General features: G+C 42.2%; 2 protein-coding genes across 2 annotated transcripts; one reads left to right on the top strand and one right to left on the bottom strand.

Moving 5' to 3' along the window:
- Positions 1 to 397: 397 nt before the first annotated feature.
- Positions 398 to 5,175, top strand: LOC127008221 (RNA transcription, translation and transport factor protein-like). The gene is made up of 5 exons (XM_050879949.1): positions 398 to 586; positions 2,234 to 2,458; positions 2,671 to 2,787; positions 3,192 to 3,331; positions 3,976 to 5,175. The coding sequence occupies exons 1-5, from the start codon at positions 523 to 525 to the stop codon at positions 4,177 to 4,179; spliced, it is 750 nt and encodes a 249-aa protein (XP_050735906.1). The 5' UTR covers positions 398 to 522; the 3' UTR covers positions 4,180 to 5,175.
- On the bottom strand, positions 5,144 to 15,256 carry LOC127008213 (nuclear pore complex protein Nup160-like). Its single transcript, XM_050879928.1, has 18 exons — positions 14,774 to 15,256; positions 13,471 to 13,597; positions 12,918 to 13,014; positions 12,595 to 12,790; positions 12,030 to 12,220; positions 11,617 to 11,774; positions 11,117 to 11,191; positions 10,594 to 10,788; positions 10,284 to 10,475; positions 8,702 to 10,179; positions 8,386 to 8,540; positions 8,074 to 8,265; positions 7,756 to 7,926; positions 7,149 to 7,325; positions 6,496 to 6,650; positions 6,009 to 6,122; positions 5,711 to 5,827; positions 5,144 to 5,519 (listed from the first exon to the last, which is right to left on the bottom strand). Exons 1-18 carry the CDS (start codon positions 15,034 to 15,036, stop codon positions 5,430 to 5,432), a joined length of 4,143 nt encoding a protein of 1,380 aa, XP_050735885.1. The 5' UTR covers positions 15,037 to 15,256; the 3' UTR covers positions 5,144 to 5,429.
- Between the last annotated feature and the right edge of the window lie 319 nt (positions 15,257 to 15,575).

Below are 15,575 nucleotides of genomic sequence, written 5' to 3'. Positions count from 1 at the left end.
TATTTGACACTGACAGCAGAAAACGGATATAGGCCTCTAGCTATACTTATGGATGAAAATAAAGATCAACATAAAAAAACATCATGTGAATAAAAAAAGTCATGTAGGTACCCTGTAATCTGAAAAAAACGAGACAAAGTAAGATAGGGGAAATAAATTAATAAATACATGGATAATGAAAGAAAATTGACCTCCTACGGTAGTTCATGAATGCTGTTGCCAGATTTTCATTCTCCAAGCATCGTATTTTTCAGTTTCTGGGCCCACAACTAATGCGAAAAAATAGAAACACATTAGTAATTAACCATTTGGACGATAACTATTAATGAATCTAGCTATTGGGGTCGGAAATCGGTAAATGTAATAGGCTGAGGACGACAATCTGGCACAGCTGCATGGATGTGTATTTGAGTGCCGTTGTAAAGGCGACACACCGAAACTTCATCTGCTGCCTGTGTTGTTGTCTGGCCCGGCGAGTGAGTGTCTGTCTCACTTGTCTCGTGTCGGCTCCGCGTTTTCACAATGATGTTTAAAAGGAAACTGACGGCGCTGGACTATATGAACCCCGACAACTTCAATATAAATGGTAAGTCGTGTACGAACGGAGATTATTGAGACGGCTATCACCTTTCCACCCACAGCTGACGTTTGCTTGCTGTCGACACGTGCGAAATAAGGTTTAAGTTTGCCACTTGGAGGTGAAAATTGACAATAGTTCTGCAGCTTGTTCCTCGTTTCTGACATATGAACTGCCAATTAAACAGCAGTAACATAAAGTATCAGCGACAGGGTGCTGTATAGGTGGCATTGTTACTTTTCATTAGGTTAGGGCATAGCTGGGCATGATAACAGAAAACCTTATTCCCGATACCCGATAACTGATAATGGAAAACCTTATCGGTGATAACCGATATTCGTTAACTGGAGACACAAATATAGGCGATAACCGATATCCGATATAAATCCACAATTCTGATACTAGCTAGCGATAAGTCCGATAGGCGAAAACAATACTATATTGATATTTCAAATAAAAAACATAGATGAATTAAAATCTTCATTATCTGTAATTTAGAAAATTTACAAAACCTGAAAACCACACGTTGACACGTATGTATGGACGGTAATACTAGAAACGCCTGAACCGGTGTTGTGTCATTTGGCGTCCCCACCGTCAAAAGCTGGTGCTTTTGTTTACAAACACTGGTCTCTCGTGAACTTCGCATGTAGTGATTTTTGACTCTAACATAAAAAAAATAACTTAGTGTTTTAATGTTGATGATCTAAGTATGAAATCTCTTCACCGAAGATATTTCATACCCCAAAGTTTATTCATACAGCACCGGGCGCCCGGGCCACGCATGCGCAGTAGGGAGGAGACGTTTTTTTTCTGAGGCGGAAAAAGTAGCGATTATCGCTAGTTTGGTTACAAAAGTAACGAAGATACCGATATTTACATAAATAAGTAGCGGATGGTTGATAATCCGATTTTGTTATCAGCGATAAAGTATCGCGATAACGCCCAGCTATGGGTTAGGGCAGGGTTCTCATAGTTCAGAGGGTGAGAAATGTGTGGTGAAACACTGTAAAGAATGTTAATTGGCATGCTACCATCTACCAGAAAAAGTTAGCTATCCACTAGAGTGAGTTGAATGAAATGATATACTTAGATTTGCCTGCTTTCTTTGGAATAGTAGTTTTACTCTACGACATCTTAACTAGTCAGTTCCAACCAAACAAAGTAACTAAGAATTAGTAACCTTGAGCCATTATCCAAGTAACTGTTCCCTTTTATAATAGTAATTGTACCTCTACTGATTGTGGCAGCTGAGCACAGCACCTAGCACAGAGGCAGTCAGAACAATGAAATGGCCACTTACCCATATTCATCATCATCATAGGCTTGTAGGACTCCACTACAGGACACAGGCCTTTCTTAAACGTTTCCATTTGTCTATGTTTTGTGCTTCTAGTTTCTACTTTTGATGTAAATCTTCCAAAAACTTCTCAATTTCCTCACTCATTCACCTGTAAATATCATATTGTTAGATGTGATATGCTTATTTTGACTACATATAGAATCCCCAGGAGGGTTGGAGGTCCCTAAACTCAATCTTAGAGAAGCAGTTTGTAAATATACAAAATCTTGATGAAAGAATATGCAGTTTTAATTTTAGAACACAGTCAGTTCTTTGTAAAATATTCCACTCACTGTAGGGTAACCTTGACACAGATGAGAAGAGCTTCCGGGATCTGGTGGTGTGGCTGGAGGACCAGAAAATTCGCCACTACAAGATTGAGGATCGTGGAGCCCTGAAAGGGGTGGAGGAAGCGGACTGGGTCACTGCTTACCAAAAATACCTGGGCAGCCTCAACTGTCCCGTCAACCCTAACGCACGTCCGGCTGTATTGGATTGGCTGCTTGGTCTGGCAGTGCGCTTTGAATATGGTGACAATGGTATGGCCATTTTTTCAATTTGCTTCCAAATTTAAATTTTTCATTATTTCTTGTGTTTCAAGGGATTGACATTCTATTTTAGTACAATATCTTATTATTTTGTGCTATTTTCTATGGGAACAATTTTTTTTTTTTAATCATAATACACATTGATTTCAGTAGAGTATCCAGAATAATTGATCTAGTAACCCTTTGTTTATTTATCTTTTCAGCTGAAAAATACAAGAGTGAAACAGCAGAAAATGTTAGGAATCGGCAGAAATCTGGTCCCAAGATGGTTAATACAAATCCTCTGGATGCTTTAGACTTCCAAAGCTCAGAATTCAGAGGTAAAAGATACGTACATGAGTGCATCTTCCTCATTTTGTTTTAAGAATCTCAGAAAGTTTCCTATTTATTAATTTGACTGTATTGTAACTGGTCTTCACAAACTAATAGTCATCAACTATATCCTACAAGATAAAATTTGTTTAAAAGTAATTTGGAAAATTTTCACCGAGAGAGAGAGAGAGACCCCTGCAGAAGATTTACAATCAGTAATAAGAATGAATTATTATTATTTTTTTTACATTAAAGCCTTTAAAAAAATACATTTTGGAACAAGAGAAAATTATGATATTGAAAGTTAAAAAAAATGCATAAAAATTGGAATTGATTATTTCCTTAATATCTTGATTTCTAAGAAACTGACATTTAGTATTTTTCCAATATCAACCTTCCTCGCCATAACCAGATGGAGTCAACAGACTGGCAGGTCAGCTTGGAGTCACCCAACACCCTGATCACCTGGTGACCCTGAAAGCCATTAGCAAGTTGATCACCTCCAGACTCTCTGCTGAAGCAATACAAAGTCCAGGCGAAGTGATTCACCAGGTTAGTTCTGTTCATGACTTCTACATACTGGCAACTCTCACTATGCAATCCACCAGGTTAATTCAGTTTGTCACATACTTCATTGAACTATTTTGGGGTTCTTGGGCACTGGCAACTCTCACCACCGATTGTATAACAATGTGATGCATACTGAATTTGTTAGGTATATCAAATTATCTTAAAAATGCACATACACACTATAAAGATGTATCTATAGCTACAAACAGTAATTGAGAAATACAATTTTATACATTAAACTGTGTGTTGTTCCAAGTAATTTCTCCCCCACTGGGTCTGTAGTCATGGGGAAGCATTGGTTCCCCTAACATCATTTATTTAGTTAGGTCAAATAGGCTAATTACTTACTGTGAAACTTGTACCATGTTATGTACAATTACTACACTTTCTATAAGACAAGAATAAGGATGCTGTGTTCCATATGATTGAATAAAAATTTATGCCTCTCGAAAAGCATAACAGTGGCTACAGGCACAACTCACACAATCTTACACCAACACCTCACACTCCTTAATTTCATAATTGCCTTTTAATACTACACATTGCCTCACCATGGCATCCCCTACTATACCATACTTGCTTTCTAACACTATAATACCTTACTATTATATCCCCTACTCTTACAGGGCAAGGCTTACCCCATCTTTGAGGCTGACCTTGGCTTTGAGACGGGTGATCCAGTGCTGAACAATGCTGGGAAGGCCCTGCGACTCATGTACATCCATGACCTGCGCAATCTCCAAACCCGCATCAATGAAAGCATAGTGGCTGTTCAGACCATTACTGCCAACCCCAAAACCGACACAAAGTTGGGTAAAGTGGGGCGTTAAGCACTCCTCCATAAACACTCATTCCCAGCTTAGAAGAAAGGATAATGATGCTCTCCCTGTAATGATGAGAAGCAAACTACCAAAGGACATGCCATTCAGTGTTTTGGTGTGGCTTGTGTTGTCTCACTAGCACCTGCATATTTGAACTGACCAAGATATGACTGTGCCTGTGTAATAACCCGTACATGTATGGCCTGATTCTGATATTATAGTCTATTCTGGATATTCATCATATTGCAAAGTTAAAATTATGAGTTTTGTTATTTCTGTTTCACTAAGTTCTGCTCACCAGCAAGCTATTTCTGTTAGCTTATTTTCATGTGCCATGATTTGTACTCAGGCATATATGGGCAACCATTTTTCTCAAACAAAAAAAGTTTATGGCTTAACTAATGTTATTCCATGCATGCACAACGTTTTTATATATATTGTGTGTACATTAGTATAATGCTGAAGACTTTTGCTCACTTGAATCTATTTGATTTATATCTATCAAAATTATTGAATTGATAGAGGGATGTAAAATTTCACTCAAGCTCAGTAAAGGAATTTGTAACATTAGAAATTCAGTTTCTCTCTCCTCAGTATTAAACTTTTAGCGTCATTGAAAAGGTTAATACAGCTAACTCATTATATGATCAGGATGCTCTCCCCAAAACTAAGTAGTAAACAATCTCTCAGGTGAACCTTACTATATAACACTTGTAAACAGAGATGAGGGTATATGCTAAGCTGTGCCAGAATCAAACACAAGCCAGTGGATTCATAGCTAGGCATGCTAACTACTACACCACAAAGATGTTTACTCATGCAACAGCTTTTAACAACTTCACTATGAATTAGCATATCATTGTCCAACTATCCTTACCAAAGAAGCCACTCACCAGCTTATGTATAATGGGACAAACAATCTTATTCATAGTGTTAATGATTTTCAGTTGGGAGAAGAATCATTTATTTTATGACGCTGATTACAATAAAAAACATTATGCATTACATTAATATTAGATTCATCCTATGAGCTTGAAACTAATAAAAAAAAAAAAAAAATATTTTTCTTATAATTTTTCATGTGACTTGGCTCGATTTATTGAAATAAAAAAATACAACAGCCAACTGTTACTCTTATGAAGAGATGTAATGGGAAATTTCAAGGTAGAAAAGTACTCTATCAGAAGTATACCATTTATGTTACTCTTTCTAGGCTCAAGGGGATGATTACATGACAGTGACAAACCATAACATTTTCCTCAAGCCTGAAGGAGAACCACTCGATTGTGGGAAACCTGCACCAGTTCTTGCTTGTAGAGATCTAATTTTCGCATCAAGTCATCTCGTAACTGTGAGGGTAAAGGTACACTTTAATATGAATTCCTTGCACTAGGAAATATAACCAATTATACTTCTGTATACTGCTTCTAAAACCTGAAGGCCAAAATATACCACAAAATTAGTGTCACTTGAGTGAAGATCTATATTAGAATACGCATATGCACAAGATAACAATGTGAACACCTACAGCAGCACTCACCTTTCTGTAATATTGATTGTGCTGTACTTCACCGAGCTCAAGTAGCAACTTGTCCAAGGCAGTGTATGGTAGCCACACTGGAGGGGCTGCTGCATGTAATGCAGTACTCAACCCAACCTAGATAATGAAAATTTATTTAAAAAAAGGGTTGGAAATGTTTTAAGAAATTACATTCAAAGATGTCTAAAAACTCATCATCCATCTTTTCCTCATCCTTCACATGAGTACTAGCATCTTCCTTTCTCTTCCAAAAGTTCGTTGATTACTAGAGCAGCCTCAGAATATAGCATGGCCTCACCTGGCGTGTGCCCTGGCCCAACACTCCATCCAGGTACTGCACTGCCAGCCGCACCGCCTCCTCCAGCAGGCCGTGGGTCACATAAAGGCGCAGCAGTTCACCACAGTTGCGAGTCTGTTTGTATGACAGCATTAGTTCCAACACCCACGTTTCTTCACTATACAGGGTAACTTCACCAATTTGTACATACAGTTCCATTTAGTATTCATTTCAGGAAAAAAAAATCTACAAAACTGATATACAGTAAGAAAATGACCTTTCTGCCTACAGAATAATAAAATCTTAAAGACTGCCAACACCCAACTGATAGGGTCTGAGGTTACATTAAATCAGTGTCTTTGATGAAAAAAGATAAATATTAAAGAGGATAAAGTTGAAGTAGACACCTTGATGGTAGGATTGGTGACCACTGATAAGCTAGGCAGATGGTAAGGAAACGAATGGGATTTAGGGTCTGGTTGGGTCCTGGTGACTTGAATTTGCTGACCTTGTATGAGGTGACTAGCCAGGCTGGTAGCAATGTGGAGTGCTGCAGTAAGGCAGAGGCAACAGCATAATGAAGCACTGACTGACTGCCCTTTTCTTCTTGCTCTATCAGTTGTTTCAACATCTTCCACCATACTGTCCTCTCATCTCCCTCTCCTGCAAAGACATTTTTTTTTATTCCCTTAAACATTTATAATTACTCAGTTTCTTAAATAGATTAAATGGGATATTTAATTGAGCCTTTCCAACAAACTTGAAGGTAAAACAGAGAGGATCTATGATTCTGTGAACACTTATTATCAAGGGAATCAATGTGCCTCTTCAGATAAGAATTTAGTGTCCCTGTCTCACATCAAAGTAGGATACAGACTACAAGCTACTTGAAGATCCAAACTTTTGTTCTGCATGTGTATTGACAAAAATGTATACTCGTGCTGAGCAAGTTTGTAACACTAAGGGTAAAGCCAATCTACCAGAAGACTTTTCAGTATAACTGGCCATTGTTTAGCACTAAGCTACCAAGGTATGTCAATGTCTGCCACACCACACTCTATATGCACCAAATTCCCCAGACTCAGGATCCTACTGCAACTGCATTGATAACTGGTATGATTAAATATTACTACACACCCAGAAGGAAAGACAATCACTTACTACTGGTGTCCTCAAGAGTGGGCGGCTGCACGATCGGAGAATTGAGGCATGTGTGTGCTAGACCCTTCAGAATGGGCTCTACAGACTGCTCAAACAGCCTTGCTAGTTGTACTGCTTCTCGGAACAGCTTGGCATGTGTCAGGAGGCTGATTGTGTCAGCAGGATTCAAGGGACCTCCTGGGATGGAGAAGAAATTAAAACATAACTTTAGTTTGTAAAATGTTACTCATACACAATGCATATATTATATACTCACATAATCGTTAATCATAGCCTTAAAGGGATCAACTTTAACATGAGACCACTTTCCACATGAGTGTATATAGTGCTTGGAATGGTTTACTTTGCTGTGAAATTGTCATTTTTAAAGCAGAGCTATATAATGAATATTTTACTATCGGTATATAATTTATTTATTTATTTTTATTTTTTTAAACAAAGGAGACAGCTCAAGGGCACACAAAAAAGAAAACAATAATAAAAAAAGCCTGATGCTCGCTGCTCCTAAAAAAGAATCAAAAGAAGTGGCCAATTGGTGATCTCTATTGAAACTATGAGTAGTAATATACTTTGGTGTCATTTGAAGCAGTTCATGTAAAAGCCTCACCAGAGAGCGGCACATCGGGCAGTGCCTTGAGCAGCAGGAGGCGGGCGTGGACCAGCTCATACTCTCGCTGGATGTGGGTGAGCTCCAGAACCTTGACTTGAGGGCGGCAGCGGGGCATTGGGGGCGCTACTGGGTCACCCTCACTGCTCCTCTTGGGGCTCACTCCTTCACCTGGGGGCAGTGGACACAGAAGTAGGGTATGGAAAAGGAGAAGACAACTAAGGCCTGAGCAAAAAGTAAATAAATTAATAAATAATGTAAACAATAAAAAGACTTGCAAAACAGCAGTATGGACAGCCAGAATGTGAATAGTTTAACCTTTACTGGGGAAGCTGGATGTGTCTTCTGAGAATTGGGCAGTAAGAGGCCTCACTATCCAGGCCTCCTGCTGGGGGATGTGCTGGAGACAGTTAAGGCAAGCCAGATAGCACTTGCCCTGCTGCCGCACACCCTTCTCCCTCACACCCTCCACGTTGAGGCGCAACGCACACTCGTACATCACACTTGCCGCTGAACACCAAAGAAACATAATATCCATAAAATATTAAAAACTCGGATGGTTGAGTTCTCATGCCACTTATTGATTAGCAACAAGGTGTACCTGGAGAAAAGGCCCAGCACTACACTTACCTTTCTTGTAATTGTGCTTAGACACGTGGAAGGCATAGAGAATGTGGTAATAGTTGTTGAGAAGGATGTCAGCAGAGCGAGCACGGTTCTCCAAGATGGTGACCACCTCCCCCTCTAGGCCCCCATACTGGTATCCAATCAGGGTCTCCAGGCACCTGGCAATGGCAAAGTCTTACGCAAAGAAAATCTTTTCCACTCTTCATGTAAAGTCTCTATACCACTTATACTTTTTTTTGGTGAAGAGGACAAAGGCTAAATTATGTAATATAACAAGTAGGCATAGAGATCCCCACGTGACTAAGACCAGAGTTATTACCTGCGGTCATGGAGAGCCACCACCAGCTGCCGCAGACAGTCACGGCGCCGCTGTGCGTCAGGACAGGCCAGCAGGGCAGTGAAGGCTTCGTCATGGTGGTGGAGATCCAGTTCATGCTTGAACACCACTGAGTACAAAGCAGCTAGGGCAGGCTCCTGAGGGCCAGCCATGGCCACCCCCTGCTGGGCTGCCTGCAGGGCTAGCGCTGGCTGTCCGGCCTGCTCCAAAAGGCGCACCACCCTCAGGCAGTATGTGATGCGCAACTGATCAGAGGGTGTGTCTGAGGCACCACCAGCCACCTGCATCCCTAAAAAGTCTTCACTCACCACTCCTTCCATTGCTTCAATTAACAACTGGGCTGCTTTTGCTGCTTCTCCCTGGTTTAGCAGCGACACTCCCAAAAGAAACTTACGAGAAAAGCTGTTCCATTCACACCACGGCTGAAGGAGACGGACATACTGTTGTACTGCTGAGTGCTGACCGGCCCACACCATCCACTCCAACAGCAGAAGGCAGCGGCTGATGGGCCAGGCCAACTGAGCCAGTGTTATGGCCAGAGGCATGACCAGTGTGGCCCAGTCAGGAGACATGCTCCACACCTGCTCTAGGGCTGGCCAGGCCAGGGCCCGTGACTCATCACCACCATTGCCCAGGTAAAACAGTTCCAGGACAGTTGCAGGGCGGGCCTGTGTGGGGAGGGACGGGCTGGAGCCAAACGTGAGGACAGCCAGCTGGCGACGGGCTGTCTCCAAGGTGGCCTGGGTGGGACGCTCTGATGGAGCAGTGGCCAAGTGCAGCAGTGCCATGTAGGCTTGAGTGAGAAGAGCTGTCTTGGGTAGGAGTGTGGATCGAATGGTGGCAGCTGCATCCACAGGCAAACAAGACTGCGGCAACTGCAGAGCAGCTTGTTGTAATACCAGCAGGTCTCGACACAGCTGAAATCTCACATGTGCTACCTGTCCCACAACAGCACCCACGACAGCAGCCCCAGAACGCCCTGCCAGCAGCCCAGACACTGCCCCACTAGAGCACGCCCCACTATCTCCCTGGGCTAGAGCATCTGGAAGACCAAGGTCTAACTGTAGAGCATGAAGGTAGGCCCAGAGGGCAGACACAATACCAGGGAGGCTGGCAAGGTGACGACTAAGGGCTGCTGAGAGGGCAGCATCATGGGCCAGGAGAGAAGAGGCAAGGGCCTCAGCAAGGCAATCTGGGGGCTGAAGGTGGTACAGGTCAAGGGAAAAGGCTGCCTCTTGCTCTGGTGGCAGGGCCTGGTGCAAAAGTCGTAGAGGGCGAACCAGGCTGACTAGGCCGGCTGCACTGTCCTCTCCAACAACATCAGCCAGTGCCCCCATCCTCACCTCCTCGAGGGGCAGCATGGCCATCACCTCCACCACATCCACAGGCCTCACCCATGACACCACTTGTTTCCGCACCACACCCACTCCTCCAACTACACCCACAGGCTTTTGCCCAACCTGTTGATAAAACATCATCATGGTCAATATTATGAAGGTATAGAACAATTTGATATACAGAACTTTTTGTCTAGGACTAGAAAGGGAGAAGGCACACTACTCACCAGGTGGTACTGCAGAGTGTGGGAGTAGAAGGTGGCCCAAACTTCATGAGTCACCTGCATCACCTCCTCCTCAGATAATGCTGAGCTCACTCTGGCCTCCACCTCATCCCGCAGAGCCATTTCTACCTCCTCCTGGAGCCTTGCCATTCCTCTGTCCCCGAGGCTGGCCAGGTCAATGCTACGCCTGTAAATCTGAGGAAGAATGAGGAAAGAGATGTTTAGGAACAAGCAAAACAATATTTTTCTCAAAATAACATAAAAGAATATCCTAAAACTTTATTTATCACTGAAATATAAGAGATATACTTACTCCCAGGGCCTTGCGGAGGGTGTGTGCTGAGAAGCGATTGGGGACAAAAAGCTCCCGTAGGTACACTTCACGTAGGTCTAGGAAGGGATCAGTGATGGGCACCTCTTTCTCTGGCAAAGGCTCCAGAACCACTGAGCAAAGGCCAGGAGGCTCCTGCTGGCTCTCTTCCCCACTTTCTACTGCAGCATACAGCAGCTGTACATCAATGACAGCATTATTATTGAGGTTTCAAGTGTCTAATCAAATACTTGTATTGACATTCTATGGCAGCTTTGCATTTTCAACAAAGAAACATTATCACCAACACCAGCAAAGGTTTTCCACAAACACAGGGTGGAGAGTTGAAAAGGCTATAAATCTATTGAGACAAGTACTCTAAATATGATACTCTAACAAAATACAAGGCTTGAGAAATATGCATACATTTTATAATATGTAAAGTGTTGATACCTTTTCATGAATATTAATAACCATTAGTAACTGACTAGATACTTCATGAAAGATGAACCATTCAGGCACCCACCTGTGTCTCATTGGAGGAGTCTGTCCACAGTGTCCAGAAATGGGTGTGGGTGAGGCTCATGTCCACCAGGTCATACTGCATCCCCACCACACAGGCAAATGGAAGGCATTAGTCAGAATAAATAAGAAATATTGTATCATATAATCAGTCATCCATGACTCTCCTGCCTCTATAAAAATCAAATCCAAAACATAAACTTTGCAGCTTCCATTCAAAATAATTATACTTCAGTAAGGTACACTGAAATGCATCATACTATATCCTCAGCAGATTATATTAGCCAATTCATATGAACTATCAGGGAAAGAACAATTCTGGAAAATTGAACAAAATGAAATAGTGCACTAATTAATTCAAATAATTAAACTTAACTTTAAGAATATTTCAGTCGTATACTTCAACTCAAATTATCATATTACTTTGTTCTGTTATGAGTGCCAGTTTGAATGGTGAGACTTGTGAATATACCCTGCAGGGCACAACATCTTAAGGGAACCAACCTGGGGTGGGTAGAGGGTCTTGAGGTGCGTCAGGGAGAGCTGTCCCTGCACCATGTTGGGCCGGTACAGCAACAACAGGTGCTTCTCGGCGAAGGTGAGGAACACCGCCACTAGAGTGTTTCCTCCATCGCCTGCCTTCCTCACCTGGTGACGCTGGGCTAATGGAAGGACAGGAAGAAAGACATCATATTTTTCAGTGTCCATTAAAGAAGTTATTGTGTGTTCAACAATTTGTAAACACCATTCCACTTAGTATAGTAGAAAGATGATTTAATATGAATATATTTAAGATTATTTAGCACAACCCCATGGGTTTAGGACCCATAGAGAAAAATCCTTGTGGAAGTCCAACACTGTATAGCTTCAAAGTCTAGATGCTCACTGAAAAAAATTAAGGCAAGGAGTCAACTTACCCCCAGGCGTCAGCCTGCGGCCAGCCTCTGCGGTGTTCTCTAAGGCATCGTGGTGCAGCACACACTGGAGGCGAGAACAGCACCAAGCCCGCACCCTTGCATCCCGACACACCCCAATGGCCACTACCTCCCCGGCAGCCACCTCTCCCACCACCATGCTACTCACTGTCTCACAGCCTTCCACTCCTCCCCTGGGAAAATAATAGCATGGCTAAGTGGGTTATCTTGAAAATTGGCATGCCCAATTTCAATGGGAGTCCCCTGACAAGTCATATGACCATGCTATTGTATTTTCCTTGAGCATAATCAGAAGTGAAAACTCACTCTCATGCTCTGGTGCTGCGAGTTTCTTCAAAATTTTGGCTATATATGTAAAACTCAGATGGTAAAGCCTAAAATACAGTGATTATGATGGCTATAAGTGAAAGAGTAGCTTTTCAATTTATTACCATTTGCAAATATTATCAATACTGAAAAAAAAAAAGCATTTCACCCTATACAGATAAGTATTATCATACTGTATGCTAGATACACAAGTGGAGTGTGAACCAAATAGATGACCTACCTGAACATTCCTGGGACAAAGCCTGTGAAGAATCTGTTAACAATGGAGGTGTTTTTGATGGTGTGCGAGGTGACCCCCAATGGCGGATCTGACATCCTGACCACTGTGAGTGTTCCTTCTGCCTGGCCCAGCACGAACACCGCCATGCCCTCGCCAGGCACAAGATGGGTACTAGCAGTATGTGGCAGACCCTCTCCTGCCATAAATATACAGGATGAAAGAGGAGGAAAGGAAACATAAGCATAAATATAAAGAATATGGAGTCTAGTGCTGTGGGAAAAGCCTTACTGGATGATTACTACATTTGATCTGATGTTGCATACCTGTGGCACTGCTGTTGAGGATGTGCAGGTGATGGCAGTCTTTGAGAGACTGAAAGGTCAGGTCACTTAGGATGGACTGAGGACGGCCTTTGTTTCCCTGAAATAATTTCATAATAATTAACTGCTTGTCTCAGTGAAACAACAGCACAAGGAAGAAACACAAACCTGTTCAAGGGAAAAATGAAAATTAAAAACACTGAGCAAATCATTGATGTTTATTACTTACGCTAGTGAAAATCGATCATAGTCTTTAACCAGTTATTGTCAACACCAAAGTCAAACTCAATTTATATAAGGTTGAATATAGATATAAAGAGATAGGCTACGGTATCATATTTACTCATTTTATTTATATTTCTAGTTACATGATATACAAGTTAGTAGCAGCTCGTGGCAGACTCATAATTTTTCAATCAATCATTTATTCTCAATGGAAAGAACAACATGCAGACTTCTGTGTTACACTGCCCTGAGTAAAGCCACACAAAAAAGAACAAAGGAAGGTGTTGTTTTAAATGTTTTTTCTCTAACAAACACATATCTGAAAACAAACCTGCTGGAAGGCCTGGGGGTGGGGCAGACGAAACCTGTGCACAGAGGACACAGTGGCCAGCAGGATGAACACATGCTGCCTTGTCTCGTGAACACTCAGCCCCTCTAGCACAGGGGTGTCAGCAAACCTGTGCAAAGAATGGAGGTAATTCTAGGTAATATGACCATACTGCTCTCAGACTACGACCCAATTCCTATATATTTTTTTCTATTTCTATAATTAATGTTTTATTTAATTTTTACCCTAGGACAACTCCTTTTATTCTTGCCTAACATAGTCAAATCTCCTATCCTTAAAAGTTATTTGTCTAACTCCTTTTGTGTATCACACATTTATCCTAAACAATAAACTCAATAAATCTTACCAAATTGAATTTAACTTAACCTGACCTAATTTAACTATATCTAACCTGACTTAACCTGCAACCCATTGCCAAACTGTGATACACTCAAGTTCTAAAACTTTAAATATACCGTAATCATACTAAAGTTACTTTAAATCTTTGGGAGCTATTATTTACTATACTGCATTTAGAGACCAAAATACAACATATATATTATGTAAATATTAACCTGGCAAGTGGGGGCTACCATATATTCAATTTTATGTGGCTTGAAGGTTAGGAAAACACATTTATGGCAACAGAAGTTTATTGATAGGCTTGGAAATGAGATATGGGCATGTTAATAAAAAATAAGGTTAAGATTTGTTTTAGGTCCATGCCAGTATCTCATTACCTACCTTATGAAACATCAGTATCTCTTCATATATCTTTTCTACAAACCTTCAATAGTCATGGAAACACTTTGAAAATCCAATTCAAGGACTTTTTTTTTACTCTTGAAAATAGGGGATAATGTTTACGAAAGCACGTCGCCTCCTCTGGTGACGCTGCAGCCGGTGTTGCGAGAAATACCTCCTTGCTGAAATAGGTCACATATACATGTGGGGGGGGTCCATGGGGGGGTTATGCCCCCCCCTGGTTTGAAGGGGGGGTCGAGGGGGGTTTAAATATGCTCCCCAACCCTAAACCCTCTGGGAGCTATTTTACGGCTGCACCGGCTGCAGCGTCGTCGCCGCCGCCGCCAGAGGAGGCGATGCGCTTCCGTAAACATTATCCCCTATTTTCAGGAGTAAAAAAAAAGTCCTTGAATTGAATTTTCAAAGCATTTCCATGACTACTGAAGGTTTGTAGAAAAGATATATGAAGAGATACTGATGTTTCATAAAGTAGATTATGAGATACTGGCACGGACCTAATACGAATCTTTACCAAAAATAACAACCTTAAGTCCAGTGTTACCTGAGCTGCACATGGTTGCTGATGAAGTCCTGGTCCAGACTCTCCTCCCAGAGCTCCACCAGGTCGTGACACACCCGCCAGAAGAGGTACCGGTTGCGAGTGGCGGGGCACACAGGGCTGAAGGCGTAGCCCCCTCCATACTCCGGCACCTTGATGTCCTGGAGGGTGCTCTGGGCCGCACCCGTGTCAATGGTAATGTTCCTCCAGTGCAGCAACGCCGACTGGTCTGGCTGAACCTCGCGAAGGCCCAGCTGACCCGCCATGTCTAGGTCCTCTTCTCACGCCTTGCTCCTGTGCTGCTATGCCTTCTCTTCACGTCTGGACCGCATGAATGGATGACAGGTTTCCACACACACGAACCAGGGCACACAGTCGCCTCCTCAGCCTGTCAAAAGCGGCACACACACGCGGGGCCGTTGGCGCTGGAAGGTGCCCGGCGGCGCGGGTTTGATTGTTTTGTTTTCACACATGGCGCGTCGCGGAGTCGGTACTGTCACGATAAGATTGATAGTTTATTCTTGCAGGTATACAACAAAAGAGAAGGGAGGAACCTGCCATCCCAACATAGTGTGATAGTACAACTATTGACATATATGTAGGTAGCACCATGATAAAAAAGAGATACAATGGTAGGGGTAATAATAGTCTCCTTGGGGGGTGCTTGAGTGGCTAGGTTAGATTAATTTTTGTTTGGTAAAATTATTAATCTACAATAGAGATTAGTAGGTGAAGTATGTACAATTATGATAAATCCTGAGTTAGGGGGCTCCCGTGGTCCCGTGGGAGTTAACACCGAGGGACG

Source organism: Eriocheir sinensis, chromosome 37 (genome assembly GCF_024679095.1).
Source record: "Eriocheir sinensis breed Jianghai 21 chromosome 37, ASM2467909v1, whole genome shotgun sequence".
In the NCBI taxonomy this organism is placed as follows: Eukaryota; Metazoa; Arthropoda; class Malacostraca; order Decapoda; family Varunidae; genus Eriocheir; species Eriocheir sinensis.
The sequence above is the reverse complement of the archived record's forward strand: the minus strand, read 5'-3'. Positions and strand labels throughout refer to the sequence as shown.

What these genes read in the sequence shown, in the direction of transcription:
- LOC127008213 (XM_050879928.1), bottom strand. Translation starts at nt 15,036, where the DNA reads ATGGCGGGTCAGCTGGGCCTTCGCGAGGTTCAGCCAGACCAGTCGGCG. An exon ending in CCGCAGGCTGACGCCTGGGG is followed by an intron (nt 11,775 to 12,029) that starts GTAAGTTGACTC and finishes TCCTTCCATTAG; the next exon opens with CCCAGCGTCACCAGGTGAGG. An exon ending in GTGGCTCTCCATGACCGCAG is followed by an intron (nt 8,541 to 8,701) that starts GTAATAACTCTG and finishes TGCCATTGCCAG; the next exon opens with GTGCCTGGAGACCCTGATTG.
- LOC127008221 (XM_050879949.1), top strand. Translation starts at nt 523, where the DNA reads ATGATGTTTAAAAGGAAACTGACGGCGCTGGACTATATGAACCCCGAC. An exon ending in CGACAACTTCAATATAAATG is followed by an intron (nt 587 to 2,233) that starts GTAAGTCGTGTA and finishes ACCTTGACACAG; the next exon opens with ATGAGAAGAGCTTCCGGGAT. An exon ending in CTTTGAATATGGTGACAATG is followed by an intron (nt 2,459 to 2,670) that starts GTATGGCCATTT and finishes TTATCTTTTCAG; the next exon opens with CTGAAAAATACAAGAGTGAA.